The sequence below is a fragment of the Aedes aegypti genome, chromosome 3, assembly GCF_002204515.2.
Source record: "Aedes aegypti strain LVP_AGWG chromosome 3, AaegL5.0 Primary Assembly, whole genome shotgun sequence".
Taxonomy (NCBI): domain Eukaryota; kingdom Metazoa; phylum Arthropoda; class Insecta; order Diptera; family Culicidae; genus Aedes; species Aedes aegypti.
In genome coordinates, this window is record NC_035109.1 from 97,092,630 (window position 1) to 97,111,983 (window position 19,354).

The 19,354-nt window shown below is 36.2% G+C and overlaps 1 protein-coding gene across 5 annotated transcripts in view; it reads right to left on the minus strand.

The window, feature by feature from the left end:
- Positions 1 to 462: 462 nt before the first annotated feature.
- Positions 463 to 19,354, minus strand: part of LOC110679692 (probable basic-leucine zipper transcription factor P) — a 65,862-nt gene continuing 46,970 nt past the window's right edge. For all 5 annotated transcript variants that reach the window (XM_021855268.1, XM_021855267.1, XM_021855266.1 and 2 more), the window contains exons 5-7: positions 15,920 to 16,071; positions 15,608 to 15,759; positions 463 to 2,220 (exon numbers count right to left, since the gene is read on the minus strand). In XM_021855268.1, coding sequence (XP_021710960.1) covers positions 2,071 to 2,220; positions 15,608 to 15,759; positions 15,920 to 16,071 — 454 coding nt within the window. In that variant the 3' untranslated portion in view covers positions 463 to 2,070. The remainder of the gene's footprint in view (positions 2,221 to 15,607; positions 15,760 to 15,919; positions 16,072 to 19,354) is intronic.

Sequence of the window (19,354 nt, forward strand, 5' to 3'; positions counted from 1 at the left end):
TCATTCGTTTTAGCAACAATGATGACTTTTCAGCTTGCATTTTAAAGTGATAAAACTCAGTCTTTATAGTGTATATTGACTTGAAAAAGTATCACTGTACACGCTAACATACATAAAGTATGCTGATATTTTTTCAGCTGTGTCAGTGCAAAACCAACTGATTTTCTTTGATTCGTAATCGTGAGATGAATTAGCAACAATCATCAACGACGCGTACAAATTTCCATGACGGCCTACTTCGCCTTAATAATTTATTCCATTCACTGAATGATACGTTATTATCCGGGTAGATTGACGCATAGGAATCTGAAGAAAAAGCTTCGAGAACTTATGTGGAAAAATTATGGAATCCCTGTTGTCGGTTGATGAATCAATCCATGAAGCAAATCAAAAGAATTTAATGTACGCAACCGCCAAGGCTTTTTTTCGGATTGTCTAATTCAAAAATGAGCAATCAGAAAGTCAATTCACTTATTTTTTATTCCATCTTTAATTAGCATTTTTCTGCTTTTCAAAGCCATCTCACTGAACAAACTATGTTCGAGTTTCCTGTACTATCTCCATGATGACTGCGTATATGCAATGATCCCAACAATGGTGCTGTTTTGAGCATAGCACTGCCTAAACTTTTCTACCTTAATTGCTTTGCATTTTTTAGGTCTCGTTTGCCAGCAAATTAAAACCACTCAAAACCTACGTTTTACGATTGTTTCCAAATTGCGTTACTACAGATAATGGTCGCTCATTTCCAATGATACATGCTGCTTAAATTAGCCGGTACGCTTATTTGCCTACTGATATATCAACTAATATGGCCGAAACGAGAAAAACAACATTTGTTGAATGTTTTAATTTTATTTTGCTACCGATTTTGATGCATTCGTTGCCAATTTTACTACACGTACAATATAAATACATATCTTCCTAATGAAAATGTGACGCTAGAATGTTGCCTAGAATGTACAACGCACTGATACGCCTCACAAGTCCCATAATTCCTCTTAGGAAATAGACGACTTGCAGTCAGCTTTTACGAACATCGAAAGATCTTTGACGAGTGGAACTATCATGTAAATGATATAAGTACATTTGAGGGTTGAATGACTTTTTTTTTACGCGTGAGCATTTGCGATTGGAAAAGTTAAAAATCTCGAGTTTTAGTTTATAAAAATACGCGGAAGTCGATAGGTTTGCTTTCTAACTCGCTTAGGTCACATAAAATTCTATTCACCGGATCCGATTTTTTTTTCTTCTACGGTAGTATTTAGTTGTCTTTACAATGGGAAATCTATCAGTCTTTGTAAACTTTATGTTTATTAGGTTCAATAGTCGAAATACTTTTTTTTAATTTCTTGTATATATAGCATCATTTATACATTTTCGTTCTCTTTTTCGTATGATATTGATTTTTTTATTGTTAGGATAGTTTTTGGTTTGCAAATACATGAAACAAAAATCGTCCAAAAGTTTTAATAGCTTGAATTATGGGAGAACAACTTGATTATGCCCATTTTGAGGGGAACAAACGCCAACAATTATTATTTTTTCTAACTGATTTGTATCTTATATGCTGTTTTAGGCGACATTATACCAAACGCTTTCCGTTTTTCTTGCTAGCAATCACAAACTGCAACACAAACTAGCGGTGTATTCCTATCTTAACCATCCCAGGTAACAAATAAGCACGCGGAGTCCCATATTTCTCCAAAACAGGCATATAGTGCTAAAAGTGAACTGTTTAACGACTTATGAGTCCAACACTAACACTATATCGACGATTTGGAGCGTTAGGTGCTTGGTGGTTGTTTGGGATATCCACTTTTTCAGTGAAAGAAGGAACAAACTTCTGCTGCAATGAATTGCTGTCACAATAAAGCTAAGGATTCAATAATTTATTTATGTTAAATAGTCAACTGTTTCATCTTTTGCTAAAAAGCTGTAGATCGTTGATGTCTACATCAAAAGAAAAACCGTATTGTATTCCAGCATTCTATTCCTGTCAGTTGAGATTTTCTTTCAAAAGTCAGATGACTAGAGTTGATTTGGTTGGATATTTCCTGCAACAACTGCCTAGAGGGCCGTCCGTTCATCGTAGACTACGACCGCGTCTTGGTCGGCCATTGGCAGGGCCGAGAGGTTCTGAGACCGTGATCGGCACAGGGCTATGATGGCCGCCTCGTCGTTGCGCATTCGATTGCGGCGCTTTTTGCTAAAATTCACCTGCAAAATAAGGAGCAAAAAACATCACAGATAGGATAGTTTTTTTATGGAACGTGATTAGTTACTATAAATAATCATATAGAATGAAATAATCATATCAATGCGTTCTTTAATTAACTCACAAGGGGTTATGGGCCCAGCACATGTAAATAGTTTTGTGTAGAGACAACTTTGCTTGTTGGAAAATAGCCATGATTTCGAGAAGCGAGAGAGCATTAGGACGAACATGATTCTGGGAGCAGAGTTGTACATAGATCAGGAGACGGTGTGCAAACCGATGGTTTAATTCGTGTCTATAGGAATGCTGTCTTTTGGCGATTGAAAACTTAAGGGATGTCGAAACAACTTCTCATGAGCGCTCTCTATGAAGATGGTGCTAAGATAATATAGAAATGGAACATAGAGGGTATAGTCTGCTGAAAGCTTTGGCACCTTTCAGCGTAAGGCTGTGCAACGACTGTCTCGCTAGCACATTCCACAGAGACGGCCGGGAATTCATCACCGGTGTAACCTCTTGCCCCCGGTTGCTAATGAGGAACATGAACTGGAGAGTCAGCAAAGAATACACCCATAGTACCATCAGGCGCCAGTTTAACGTCCAACGCTCCGTCATCGTAATCATCGTCATCATCGAAACTTCAAAAGCAGTTTTTCTGTTCAAAACTGAAAATTATTCGATGAAAATGTGTTCACTGTGTTTCGGTTGGAGAATAACATACAGTGAACACATTTTCCTGTAAACAATCTTGATTTTGAACGAAAAAACTGCTTTTGAAAATTACGAAATCAATGACGGATCCTGCCCCCTTAACAATAGTGATCGCCCCTTCTAGAATGTCGACATAACTGGCAGCACTGTCATTGATGAACCAAAACACTTCGAGTGTACACTGAGGCAAAAATTCTTAGGTTTTCCATAAATCATGACTTATGAACCAGCCAAATTATGGTTTCATTGAACGCTTAATAATTTCGAATATGGGATCATAAGTTTCATAAGTGAGAGCTTTGAATTATTTAAAAGCCGTCACTCGAAATATTTTTTCTAGCAATCGCTAAAAGAACTGCCCCGCTATCGATGTTGAGTACAAGTTAATCGAAAGTAGGTCACATGTTACCAACACATGTCAATTTTTGGGCATGCCTGAAATAAAAGGCAAACATTATTAACAATTGATAATTTCGCTTCAGTAATTATCATTGCTTTCATTACCGATTTTCATTGATTGACTTATGAAATTTAGTAATGAAATTTTTCACAAAAATCATAAGTAAAACTTAAAAATTTCAACAATAATCGTTGTGGCGCCAAATCATAATTATTCCTTAAGGAATTAGCAAGTTTTTTTGCCTCAGTGTATGTTGTGTTGTCATTTTATCTTGTACACTAGACTGATGCAAATTTTGAAGTTTCTGCTCCCCTATGCTTAAACGATTTCAATTATAATAAAAATCATTCTCCCAAAATTTGAAGTGATTTGGAAGAGATTTGGTTGTGCACACGCCATTTGAAGTTTATATGGAAATTACTATGGAAAAGGCAAACCTTTTGCATTCAGTCCTCTAGCTGCTCGTAATAATAATCTACGGAAAAGTGAACATACTCTGCTCATGTGAATTCGTCCCAGCTACAATATTGCCGAAGACCACATTTTTATTGGACGTAAGGATAATTTGTTATCATTGATAACAAAGTGTGAATCATGCTGAGATGATCATTTAATTACTTTCAGAGCAACACTGCTATTTTGCTGTAGAACATAGTAGCCTGGATTACTTTGATCTATTCTACCCGCCAGGAGCACCACTGTTGCCTGCCGAGCAGTTGATAAAGCATGCAAAATTCAAACCAACTTTATCATTATGAATAGCAATTTATCCTGACGTCCAATCGAAATGTGGTATTCGGGAAAGTTGTAGCTGCAAAGATTTCGCATGAGTAGAGTTTGTTCATTTTTCCATAAAATATTATAACGACTATATATAGGTCTGAACTCAAAAGGTGAGCGTTTTCCATAGTAATCTCCATATAAACTTCAAATGGCGTGTGCACAGTCAAATTTCTTCCAAATCACTTCAAATTTTGAGAGGATGCTGTTTACCATAATCAAAATCGTTTAAGCATAGGGGAGCCAAAACTTCAACATTTGCATCACTCTATTGTACACATTTAGTATTAAGTAAACCGTTTCAATAGAAACATCGAGTTTGTTAGAAGCGATATTCCGTGTTTTTCTTTTGCGATTGAGCAAATTCTTCATGTTTTTCGATCGACGGCCAACAACGCCGGGGACTTGGATTAATTCACAAATTTCATAGCGCTAAAAATTACCAGTTTCGACACCCCCTTGTAAAGCTTTTTGTATGAATATTTTACACATTTTATATGAGCCGTATTAGCACAAGGACACCCATCCACCCCCTTGCGTTATGAATAGAATCCTAAAGCCCTGTTCCAATTTTAGTGCCAAATGCCTAAGTTTAAGTCAAAAACACATGACAACTCTTGCGTGTATATTCTTAAGCATGAGATATGCAAATTGGATATTTTCCCAACGCTGCTTGGCAGACATACCCAACAGTTACATCTGTAATTCAACACAGATAATGCAAGAATAGGGTCCTAAAGGCCTGCCCCAATTTTAATGCCAAACGTTTAAGTTTAGGCTAAAAACACATGTTTACTCAATTTTTTAATATATTTTTGTTTAAGTTCAAAAAACATTTTTTTTAGATTTTGTCACACTCCTTGGCTTAAACTCAAATTTTGGGTGTATTTTGCTTTCCGTGTCCCTTCTAAAATGTCAGATAGGAACAATCCCAGTGTTAAAACTAAAAGCCCTGTGGTGTTTTTGTCGATTAGGCGAACGTCAAACATGATCAAAAGTGTCAAGGTTCATTTATGGACCCAATTTTTAAATTAAAGTTTAAATATGATGTAGCCGTTATTTGAGCGGGAAAAATTGCTAAAATAGTTGCAGTAACATGCTCTTTCGTGTCATTAAATAAAAACAAGATTTCATTAAACATTTTAGGACCCAATTACGCTATAGTGATCTTAAGTCCACTAAGAATCTCTTCAGGATTTTAACAAACAACTTTTCAAGAGTCTTATAAAAGTTCTAAAAAAGATCTTGTCAATTCTCAGCAAAAAAACAAATGAGTTTTTCACTTGATTAAAGTCCAGGCTTTGGAAAATTTAACGATCATTGACATACGAGCCAAAATTTCATCCCATTTAACCGCCCGTATTCACACAACACGCATGACAATTTATCGTTCGTGGAAGATAACGAGAGCCACGAAAGAAAACAAGACACACCGATTACTGTGTGTCACCACTTGCAACATTCGCTAATGCACTGTCATTTCTGTCATTAAGATACAGAGGCGAATATTTTCCATTTTCTGTGCTCTGTTCACAACCAAAGGTGTGTTGAATGACCCAATAGATGATAATTAGATTGCTTACGGTTGCATGACCTGAAAATATGAAAGTTATTACCAATTTTATGCTCTTGAACGCTCTCTTGCCACGTACCAAACGAGAGAGTGAATATTGAAATACATATGGCTCTCCGAATGCGATGTGTCACAAATTGTTATGGTTCACGAACTGTTACACTATCTGAATATGGTTTGATAGGCTTATTCGAATCAAAATACAAACACTGTTAAAGACAAAAACAGGTATTTGAGAGGATTCCAACAAAAACTACAGAGATATGTTAAATATATTTCCAGAAGTACGTTAAAGATTTCTTCAAATTGAAAGATTTCTACAGGCATACCCAAGGGTTCCACCAGAATCCTCAAAGTTATTACCAAGAAATTTTCCGAAGGTTTGCAATCCGATCTTGCCAGCTTCCTGGCGAGGATTAGTCTAAAATATGCCAGGAATTTCATATTAGTTCCTCTAGGAACAATGTTAATTTTACTTTCAACAATCTATTATCATTATATTCGAAACAATAATCAATTGAAGCCAATAACAATACTGGTTTACATAACAGGCAAGGTAAGTGATTCCTCATCAACCAAAAACGACACCTATTTACAATGGTTTTGTGGACCCCCTGAGAAGTCGTCATGGCTCCCTTTGGGTCCGCGGACCACCGGTTGGGAAACTCTGTTCTATACAATGCCAGTTTACCATGTGTTTCAAGGAAAACATGACACATATCAAGAGAAGGAATACCTAAGATTTATCGGAAAAAGGCGTATTGGCAAACTGTTTATTTAGCTAGCTGGCGTACGAGGGGTCCACCAATTAAACCAAGTAAACCGAAACGACCACCTTCTAGTTTTAGCATATACAGTCAGGTCTCCTATTAGACACATGGTTGGGGGGCGATATAGGAATCCGCGTTATAGAAGACCCAGGGCTTATGGGATTGCAGTGGTGGCGAAATCTTTAATCTTTTGGCTCAAATAATGTTAGCCCTTGTGCTACTGAACAACTTTGCCAAAGACGCCATCTTTTTAAGGTCAGGATACTGAACTATCCGCTAAACAAAAATTTCGTGCTTACTAGTGCCGCCTGGTGGCGTAATTCCGTGTCAGAATGATCACCTCATGTCAGCCCTTGAGCTACTGACGACTCATCCGCAGACACCAACCTTCCAACACATCAGGATCTAGAAATATCATGTCATGTTACAAATTTTGAGTTCTTCTCCCTCATGGTTCATATGGTGCATAGAAAAAGCGCCTCTATCGGCAAAGTTCTCAACTAAAAGGATGATCCTCAACTCCTAAAGGTAGATTTTACTGAGTGCATATGTATCATTTTTTGCTAGCGATAAAAATATGTGAAAATTTAGCTATTTCGGTCTGAATTCGTGTCGCTGCCATAGATAACATCCCTATTTTTGATGTTGTGAGATAGAACTATACAAATTTCTCGTTTTTCTATCAGAAACAAGATGATATCCTTTACGAGGTGAACCAGCCTTAGGCACTGAAAACCTCTATAAAAAAAGCATTAAAAAAAAAAAAGATGATATCCTTAAGGTGTTCATTTTACCACCCCTTCCCCTATTAACTGAGAGCTTTCTTTGCCAAACTTGCCATTTTCGCATTCGCATATCGTGTGACAGGTACAATGCTACTTGATGCCCAGGGAAGCCAAGCAAATTTTTACAGAGCCGTAGAGTTGAATGAATATAGTTGAAATATAATATTAGTTCGTTTTTAAAAGGGCTTATTCATAAATTTAATAACGCTAAAGGGAGTGGTGGGTATCCTTATGATGGCACGGCTCATACAAAATTTGTAGAATATTCTTACAAAAAGCGTTAAGAGGGGTGGGTGGGTGTCAAAAATGATCATTTTTAACGTTATGAAATAAATGAATAGGAGGACTTTTCTTAAATACACAACGGAGGACAGGACGATATATGATAAAAAAAATAGGTCATGTCCTCCCATCTGGTAAGCTCATCTGTAACTGTGTGGGCATGGTACTGCCAGATCGCGCTAAACTGTATCATAAGAAGAGTCGGGTTCAACAACCGAAGATAAGTTTTTTTTATGATCCAGCCAATTTGTTTTTTCTTAGTGATTGAATAAATTTGAAATTCTTATTTGTTTCTACCATTGGCGGAATTATTTTGAATCTATCAGCGAGATTTTTTATACAATTTTCTGTGGCAGTGATACAGTGATTTCATCCGAAATTTCTTGATGGATGGTCTGAAAGAGATTTCAAAATTTCTTGGCAAAGTTCTAAACATATTAATGCATATTAATATATAAGGTACCGTGGGGCAAGTGGGTAATAGATTTCGCATAGTTGGAATTCTTCAAATTCTAGAGACCTTAAATTAAAACAAATGAGGTCGTGTATATTTTTTAGCTTGACTCCCACCAAATATAAGCAGTATACTGAAATTGATTTTTATGTAAAATTGAAGAAAAAAGTACAGAAAAAGTTTTTGAAAAACGTCTCCGTACTTTATCGTAAGTTTATCGCTTTGAACAATAAATCGCAAAACTAACAGTTACATTTACGATTTCTATTACCTTTAACATCTGTTAAGGCAACCCACAGTGGCGGGCCTTCATACAAAGGTCGGACAAAACCTCAAATACGTCTAAAATCGCTCGATAATGGTAATCTATTAACTATCTGGGATACCTGATATCATCCTGCTGAAAACAATTGTCAAATTGAGAATTCGATTTTCTAGTGAAATTTTCCCACATTATTTTTTCATCCAATCGAATGAAATGGCTATTATTACAAAAAATGGGTTGTAATGCAGAAATATGTTCATACACCTGAACTAGAGATACATATTTAAGTTCCTTTTAGTAAATTCAATAAAGTTTTAAACGGGTTATGGCACATTATACTGATTTGAATGATGAAATAGATAAATTACAATGAAAAATGAAAATGGAATTTTCACCTCTAGGGGCAAAGAGGGGCAAGAAAAACTGTTGCACCTCAACAAGTATGGATGATTTGCTGCTTCATAGTGAGTGACTCATTTTACCGAAACACTTCAAATAAAACGGACGAAGCTTTAAAAATTTGTCAAAATTTTGGAGAAAGATTGCGATGAACATTTTTTGCTACAACTAACAACTCAATTTATTTAAAAATTATATAATTATAGTCTAATCAAAGGCAAAAGCCTACGCTTTCAAATGAAACTTATTGAGCTCAAATTAGTTTTGATTTCGTTGAGATACAGTTGTTTGAAGTTTGATAGGTAAACCATAATTGATGAATTTTAAGCAGTCCAATATTGCTGACTTCCCGCACTTAAGATGCTGCCAAATCGAAAACAAATCAGATCACTCTCAAATTTTGAGAGACCATCACTGAATGATATAGAAGTCTATAAAAATATTAACAAGTGATTTTGAGAACATGAATTTTTAGGTTTTGTCCGGCCATGCGCCACTGTGCGTCCCAATGAACAATAATATAAGTAATATGTAAACAAAGAAAATTTTATTCTTGTCACTTGAATTTTCTTCTGCTCAGTTATGTTTGTTGAAATGATTTGACAACATTATAACTGCAACATTTCCAATTTTAGTTCTTACATCATGGGACAGCAATTGCATTTCTGCTCTGCAGAATTTTCACCGCTCGTTATTTGTTTTTAAGAAAATCGGATATGACGTCGGATAACTCTTTGGGAGAAATCAAACGGAATCCTTCAATAAAGTATTTAGGAATTTTTTTACGTGGATACACCTATACCCCACTTTCTATGTTTTGAACTAGCATTACATAAATATTCCACAAGATTTCCGTGCGTTCTCTTATATTGGAACTTTTCAATCAACGTTTTCCTATTAATCGGCTGTCCGAAGTAAACATATTAATATCGTAATATTTGACAACCTTTTTTTTAGAGAAGTTCCATGATTTGGCCATGATAATAACATTTAACGCTTTGAGTATAGTGTTTAATTAATTATCAGCACGTTCTGTTTTTCTACGATAATTGTGAACCTTGTATAATTATAGCGACCTAAAGAGAAAACACAAATTCAATCTCTAAAAAGAAACTTTTCACTTGCCCCACGTGATTAGAAAATCGACGGTGTTTCAATTGAGTTATTTTTAGGTCTACGTCGAATGAATTCTAAAACTTTTTTTATTGCAGTTTAAAATTGTCAGAGGGGACAACTTAGAAGTGGTGCAAAAAATTATTTTCCTCAACTTTTATCCACTGAAAATATTAAAATAAAATTGCACGCCACCAACTTGTTACGGAGTGATAGTTGACAGGTTAACAACATTTTGCTCTATTATGCAATAATGGCTGAAAAATCTCAGAAATCTCTTACTTATCGTAATGTTCTCACTGGCCTCAAACAGCCATTCCATGAAAAACCGATCTAGTGGGTCACCGAATTCCATGAAAATTTTCTGTTTTGTTCCTTATACGAAATAAGGATACACGTATTTTTGGATTTTTTGATTAGGGTGACCATTTCCAAAATAGGGTGACCAGAAAAATCGCGATTTTGCAAAAAAAATATTTTTAAAATAATTATAACTTTTGAACCGTTCGACCGATTTTCAATCTTTTTGGACGAAATGAAGGCTAGAGACCTACAGTGTGTGCCGATGAAAAATGACTGATTTTTTTATATTCAAAAAAATATATCTCAAAAACTAAAAAACATAAAATTTGACAGTAGACGTAAAATTTTCTGAACTTTAAAAAAAATGAGAACAGCAATAGCCCCGTTGGTCCCGAGGCCTTCAAAACACAAAAAAACGGAAACTATTGAGTTTTTTATGTAAAAAACACACTTTTTGTGAAATTTTATATTTTTCCTGAAAAGTCAAAATCCTTAGCCTTCATTTCGTCCAAAAAGATTGAAAATCGGTCAAACGGTTCAAAAGTTATAATTTCTTTAAAAATAAAATTTTTGCAAAATCGCGATTTTTCTGGTCACCCTATTTCGGAAATGGTCACCCTAATCAAAAAATCCAAAAATACGTGTATCCTTATTTCGGATAAGGAACAAAATAGCAAATTTTCAGGGAATTCGGTGACCCACTAGAGCGGTTTTTCATGGAATGGCTGCAAAGGTTTACGCATGAGTTTAAAACGTTAATTCACATATTCAATAAAATATAACAATTATTTTCACTTACCCCATTTACCCACTTGCCCCGCGGTACCCTAAAGCATATTCTCGAAAAAAATCTACTTGTTAACGTATTTGTCCAATTGTTGACGGATATGGAATCTACCTAACAACTGACAAAAAAAATTTTTTTTTTGGATTTTGGTGACATTTGTTTTTGGGAGTTTCTTATCAACCCCTTAGAAAAATGTTTGGTAAACTCCTAGCCATTTTTTAGTAGACTTGTCGGACTCCAGGGATAATATCAGAAATGTCACATTATCATTACAAACGTGGCTTCTGAGTGTGCTTGCCCTTTTTAGGGGTCCGCAGAATGTTTCAAGAACTCCAAAAGTGGACGAAGCTTCAAAAAGGTTGGGAACCACTGGTAAAGACGAACGAGGACGATACGATTGATGGATTTGGTCGTCTCTAGTAACATGGCTCATATGACGTTGCTATGAAAGTTTATGGTGTTTTAGGTATGTCTCCTGTAGATTCTACCAAGTTTATCTCTATTTTTTCATTGGTTTGACAAATAATTCTTAAAAATAGCTCTAGAATAGTGGAAATCGAAAACGGAAGCTACGCGGTTGCAAATTCTCAGCAGACCATAAACTGAACCCTAAAAAACGAATTGTATGACAAATTACGGATTCTCGCTTGAAACGGTAAATATCGCAAAATAGCATGACAATCTATATGCGCAGATAGTGTATCAGAACTACACAAAGCACAAGTAACACATTTTCGGCAATTTAAAGTATCCAATATAATTAACTGGCAGCAATCCTTGAAGGATGGAAGTTTAAAACGGTTTTGCCACGGAATCTTTAAGTTCATCTTGAGGCACGCGAACTTGTAATATAGCGTATGATGTACATATGTATTTGCGTTGCAAAAACCTTGAACCATCGAATTTTTGGCTCCATAGAATAAATAAGTTGTCCAGAATAATTACAAGGAAAGCTTTGAGCTGTAAGGACTGTTCATTTTATAAAGTGGAAACCTTGTTTATGCGATATCTTTTTTTATTTATTGATAAAATCGTAATCGGTTTTCTGTGCATCGTTCAACTATGATTCTACAATGCTATGAAAATATAAAATCTTACAAAATGCTTTTAGAACTATTTTTTTTTCCTAAGCAAAACTGTTTATCAAAGTTAAGCATTATTTGTCGCATAATAATACTCCTTGTTTTTTTTGTACCTAATTGTGTGTTGGTATCCTTTACTACTCTAATATCGGTAGAGCTTAAAACCATTCTCTGACATTACATCACTCCAGAGATTTATCCTTTATGGCCAAATTTAATGCTACACAATCCTTTTACTCTTTTTTTTTTAATTGGTTTAGATTACTAAAGAAGCTATATTTGTATAGATGAGAGCTAAATCGTGAGTTTTAACCACATGCTTAAGAATAAATTTCACTCTTTATGGTCGTTTTATTGAACAATCTCGTACTTTTAAAATCATTTGCGCATATTTATCGATCTACAGCAAATTGAATCCAAATATTTTGATCGGGAATAACAGAATAACATACTATGAAAATAATACGTGGAAAATAAATTCGATTTCATTACAGCAGTGTTTCCCATTTTGATGATTGTCAATGTGCTTTGAGAGGTCTTCTGAAAATAAAATATTTGGTCTTCTATTGTACTTTAAATGTGAGGTGGGTACTAAATAAACAACTCTATGATGACATTGTTTTTTCCTTATTAATACTACATTTCTTCAAAAAAATTGGTGAAAAAAAGATTGTATGATATCTGGTAAATTGTTATTCAAAAAATAACTTGATATTTTGCAGCAGGCTTTTGATTGATGATGCTTTCGAAGGACAAGCTTTTTTTTTTGAAAATAAAAGTCATAGATTGTCGAATTTTCCAGAATATTTCTAATAATCATTGAATTTGACAACCTGCAAAAATCGACCGATTTAAACGTTGTACCTTATTCGTGTGAAATGTAATTATTCTGTTACCATTCTGGTACGTTTACCCTACAATCCCAATCCAGAGCTAGTGAGTAATAAGATAGGAGATAAGAGAGGTATGCCATACTAGAGTTCGGCATGAATTTGTAGAACAATATGTGTATAACAGTTTAATTTTTGAATTATATACTATAGGTAAGCCACTCCCAATCAATCAACCGCCAAATTGAATGTCAGAAATTATTGTTAGCACACTATACATATTACACAAACAACTTGACAATATATATCCCGGGATGACAGAAGGATAAGGTGGGCATTGGAAGTTTGGAATGGATCGAGGAGAAGGGTGGTGGATAAGTGGGTGGCTCAGAAGAGGAGGGGAGGGGCTTAGAGGTTAGCTACGGGGTCTGATGGATAAGATAGTTCTTTCCAACTTGAACCACCAAAGTGTAAAGAACTGTTACAACTATTAAAATCCAGTTAGTCACTAAAGTGCATTATATAGATAAATTGTGTTATTTATCGTGGATGAAAATCCTTCGTTAAAAAGGATTCGGAGATAAATTACCAGCGAAGTCAGGTATGGAATATACTCAAACGCTATTAGTCAGACCCAGCCCTAAGACCTCCCATTCGTGCCACAATAGGACCCATTGTTGCTTCTTAGCTTGAGCCCAAGGAAAATCCAAGCCGGATTTCCAGGCACTTCGACGTAGACCCTCCCCGGGTCCATCTATAAGTAGGAAGGACGCCAACCGGCGGCCATCTTGTTGGGAGACACCACGCCACCCGTTCATCCTCGAGAGCCCACCCATCCGCATCGCCCGAGTACCCCGTAAGCTGGCCAGCAACTCACACTACACCATACACGCCACACAGTAAGTGTAATAAAAACCTAATTAAAGTGATAAAGTGGTGTTGTTTTACTTTGGGCACTGATCAGTACCACAGCGAAGAGCCGACCCTGGGAAAAGAGGTGGTTGTTACCCGCCCCAGACGACTTCCGTGGCCGTGACCAGAAGTCAGGGGTACCCCGGTGACAAGGCCCATCTGGCCGAGTCATCCTAGATTCGAAATTGTTTTATAACAATTCTGGTGGCTTTTTTTTATCATAACAATATTGTATAACATTAGTCGTAAGATGTACAGAAAGCTGATTGCGATTTTATTAACCCTTATAGGCCTGAGTGAATGAAAAAATACTATAACTCCCACCACTAAGCGAGTACTTAACGGATTTAAATTATTTTTTGTCAGTATACTGGCACAGATATCTAGTTTCTAAAAGTGGCCAAAGGATTTCGGGAACGTTCATGTGTCCGGAGTTGTTCAGGTGGGTTACTGGGTCAGGTCGACTGAAAAGTGTGCTGTGCTTCTGCGCCCCTGGAGGTGAGCAATTTTCAAGTAACAGATTATTTCCTGAATCGGCTATAATGTGGCCACTATATCACGGAATTGTAAGAAAAACGCATCAGCGTAAACCTTTTGAGAAACGATTGAATAACCTTGTGTCCTGCATTGGTTTGACCCTTGAAATAACCATTTTGGGTCCTAAGGATGCCTTAAATTTACGAGAAAGTGGCCAATTTGTATCTTAACATGTGTGTCAAGCCCATGGAAACGTATTTCAGTAAATTATTTTGTTTGATCTCGACTGTTTGAATATTGAAACGGTTTAGTATCCAACAAATCTATAGCCGGTTCTTTAGGGCATTAAGCCCGAGTGGCCACATCCAGTACATTCTAAACGATGCTTACCTCTTCATTTATAATGTTGAATATCAGATCTGAATGATTTATGCAAATTAAAATGATTGCCATTGCAAATAAATAAAAACAAATTGGCATGTCCCAAAAAATAGCACTTTTTACCAGTGATGGAAAATGGCGAACAGTCCTGCTGAACTGGAACAAAAACAAAACCAAACGCTCCCGAGCGTCAGAGCGCTGGTTTACTCGCATTTGTCATGCTCCCGAGTAACCGAAGCTGAAAATGATTCGCGAACGTGTTCGGGGTTGTTCAGAGTCAAATTGTGTTTTTGAGAAAAAAGCTGCTTCCCCTCCAAAATTTATGGTTTCCAAGAGTTTTTGACTACAAACTAGTAGTTACTGTCGGCTTGATGGTTATGAAATTAGTTTGTCTGTCAGAACCATAATAAATCACAACTTGCTCGGTTACTCGCGAGTAAACGTTCCCGAGCTTGTTGCTACTTATTTTGACATGTTCTCCCGAGCAGGCGGGTGCGGACTTACTCACACCTAGCCAGTTCGCGAGTCTGTGATGTTTGTTATGCGTTGTTATGCACTCGTGAGCTGCTTCGTGATGCGATCTTTTCCAGCACTGCTTTTTACCCGACCTGACCCAGTGACCCACCAGAATATCTCCGACCAAAGGAACATTCGCGAGTTCCCTTGGTCACTTTTAGGAACTACATATGTAGGCTACTGACAAAAAATATTTTAATCCGTTATGTATTCGCTGAGCGGCGAGGGTTTTAGTGTTTTTTCTTTCACTCAGGCCTATATGGGTTAATAAATTTAATAAATAGTGCATGTACAAGGTGTCTCGTCCACTTTATAAAATGAACAGTCCTTAATTGTTTGGTTTTATTAACAATTATATATGAAGAGCAAATATTGATGATCCAAGAAATTAACAGCACGCTAAATTGCCTTCTTGGACCTATTATGCGATCAATATATGGCATTCCAACTGTATAAAAGCACTATATTAGCACGCAGAATGAGTTGAAGAGTTATTTGGGTACATGGGGATGCCTTTCAATTTGCTTTTCAAAACAACAGAAATTGTAACCATTAAAAAAAATTCTTACCTTGGCATACAGTTCCTCCAAGTCATCGGCATTGGAAAGCGGCCGTTGCTTGTTTTTACCCCACGATGGCAGGGACCGCGTCCGGTAGGATGTGCTGCCGCAGTCTTCGTCCGTGCCATCGCCACCACCGCCCGTGGAGCCGTCATTTATCACTGCATCAAAGAGAGAAAAAAATAGATGGAGAGAAAAAATCAAATAGCACAATTTATTTTAAAAAAATCAAATTTAAAACTGAACAATATAGTGGAATATGGGCCGGAATCGGAATCCCAGATCGTGAGTAAATAGTTCATGTCCATTATTATTACTCACCCCCACTGGAGGCATAGAGTGGATTAATGGCCCACATGGATTTGTGATGCACCAATTGGCCCTGCTGATGATGTTGCTGTTGGTGGCGATGCTGATTTTGCTGCTGCTGTTGTTGCTGGTGATGAAAGTGATGCTGTTGGATTTGATGCTCCCTGCGAAGTAAAAGCGAACAACGATGGACGCGTGGCATTAAAATGTGGATGGAAAATTAATATTTGATGAGTGCATATAGGACATTCTGTTTTAAACTATCATCGTGTTTTTGCATCACTGATGAGGCGTGTAACATTGCAACAAACGATTTCATAGAATTGAGAATGTGGCTCAGCGTGTTCAAATAAAAAATATTCAATGCCCACGCCACCCCACGCTACAGTTAGTAGGAAATCATATAGGCTGTAATAGATAGTTTACATCATTGAATCTGTGAGATTGTGAAAAAACATCATAAGGTACCGTGGGGCAAGTGCGTAATGGAATTTGCATAGTTGGGATTCTTAAAATTCTAGAGACTTAAAATTAAAACAAATGAGGTCGTATATATTTTTTAACTTGACTCCCACCAAATATAAGCAGTATGCTGAAATTTATTTCTATGTAAAATTGAAGAAAAAAGTACAGAAAAAGTTAAAAAAAAGTTTTCTTACTTTCCACCGCTTTTTTTTTTTTGTAGAAAATCGGATATGACGTCGGATAACTCTTCGGGAGAAATCAAACGGAATCCTTCAATAAAGTATTTAGAAACTTTTTTATGTGGATAGACCTATATCCAATTTTTATGTTTTAAACTAGCTCTTCATGGACATTCCACGAGCTTTCCTTGCGTTCTCTTATATTGGAACATTTTAATCAACGTCTTCCTTTTAATCGGCTGTCCGAAGAAAACATATTATTATCGTAATATTTGACAACCTTTTTTTAGAGAAGTTCCATTATTTGGCCATGATAAAAGCTTTTAACGCTATGAGAATAATGTTTCTTGAATTATCGACACGTTCTGTTGTTCTATGATAATTGCGAACCTTGTATACTTATAGCTACCTAAAGAGAAAACACAAATTCAATCTCTGATATGAAACTTTTCACTTGCCCCACATGATTAGAAAATTGACGGTGTTTCAACTAAGTTATTTTAGGTCTATGTCGAATGGATTCTACAACTTTTTTATTGCAGTTTAAAATTGTCAGAGGGGATAACTTAGAAGTCGTACAGAAAATTATTTTCCACAACTTTTTTCCGCTGAAAATTTTAAAATAAGATCGCACTCCGCCAACTTACTACGGAGTGATAGTTGACAGGTTAACAATCTTTCGCACTATTATGCAATAATGGCTGAAAAATCTCAGAAATCTCTTACCTATCGTAATGTTCTCAATGGCCTTAAAGGTTTACGCATGAGTTTTAAACGTTTATTCACATATTCAGTAAAATATACCAATTATTTTCACTTATCCCATTTACCCACTTGCCCCGCGGTACCTCATTAAATTGTCCCAATAGGATAGGTCAGATAGAAAGAACGATTGTTTTTCGGAGTGTTTCAAAACCAAACAAGTATTGAATATGAGTTATATTTGCACCTAGCCTGTGGGTTTAATTGAAATGGATTGATGAAACGACTCGATTGAATTGTTTTCTTCTTTCTTGCTTTACGTCCTAACTGGAACAGTGTTTGCTTCTTATATTAGTATTGTCTTGCTTGATACTGGATGGGTCACAATTCGCTACGTTGAATCTACGAAAGGATGATTCTTCTTCACTGTTTTCTGCTGAACAGGGGATGTATTCTGAGAAAATTGATAATATCTCTCACTAATCGCTCTCTGTAATAATCATGATAGGCCGATGAAAGATTTTTTAACATGTCGCAAGCTTTTTTTTTTGACTACCAATGCTAACTTTTACTGAAAATAGATCGGAGGTTCATGCAAGTTCGATATCTTGTATGTTGCAGCACACCGTGTTCAGTGTTTCAACAGTTGACAAAATTAAGAAGGTGAGTTTTTAAAGAAAGACACCTACACGTTAATGCTTCCAGTGGACGGTCATGTCCTTTGAAGGAAGCACCACACTAGACAACGGACTAGCATGCAACGCCCAGTGGCACAATCGGAAAACGTTCCTGACGAAAAGTTATCGGACTGAAGCGGGAATCGAACCCACACTTCTTGACACGATGCGGCTAAATGCTTGGTAACACTAACCGCACGGCCACGAAGCCCACAAAGTTTGACACTTTAGGGCGAAATTGATCACCATATAGATCAATTTTGCCCTAGAATGTCATTTTTTTTTGAGTTTTATTTATCTAAAGTCAATTATGTAGGCTTTTAGTTTAGTTAAGCGATATAAGTTTAACAATATACATGTATGTTTACCCATTTTTCAACCCTGGCCACGATCACAGGGTTTGACGGTGCCAAAGTAGAAGGTGCACCATAATAATACCCGTCTGTGAAACATATCACCTTCCCAATACTTTGGCACACCTCTAACGGTTCATGATTTATCATGAAACGGCTGCATTCAGGCGAAGGATCTGTTAATATGTTTCGGCATATTATCAGGTCCTCTTCGAACGGAGGGACCGCCAGGGCTCAGTAGTTACTTTTAAACCAGTGCTGGTTGTTGATGTTTCAGTTCGTTTACACGAGCTGTTGCATCCTTTGTTCTAATCAGTAATGGTGGTTAAGTTTCGAAGCTAACGTGTGATCAATCGTTTTATAATACAACATAAGAATGGGTGTTTGGTGGAACTGTGCGTTGCACTCGTCGTTTTTGAATTAGTGATTGTGAGGGTGCTAATAGTGATTTTATAATAAAATCTATGGTGATGATAATTTGAAAATGAAATTGGAAGTGATTCTGATAGTTTTGTTAAAAATATAATAATGATGATGCATAATGATGTGAACTATACTAATTTAATAAAGGCCATAATACATTTTGCAATAATTTCTCTGAATATAAACATTATTGTCTAGTTCTTCAAACATGCATGATAAAAGTGTTAATAATGACAGCGAGTGCAGAAGAATGGATCTCAGTGATTATGTTTTACTGTGACTTTGTTGATAGCACTAAATTGTAGTTTGAATAGTAATGATTCTACAGCAACAAAAAGAATGCAACATTTAAATTGAATATCTTTTAATTACTTAGTAATGCTAACAGATGGTAAATGGTAATAATAATGAATTTATATGAAAATGGTGTGATGTGAGAAGTGATATTATGGGAAGTATATCTGAAGTGTATTACGAAAGTTGATGAGTGATAATCGGTGATAAACGTGATAGTGTCGAAAATAAAAGTGACGATAGTGAGTGATGAAATGAAATGGGGAATGAGGACCTTTTAGTAAAACTTTTTCGTTCTTCACTTTAACCACTCTAGTAGCATTTCAGGCCTTATCATAGTTTGATAGTTGTCTA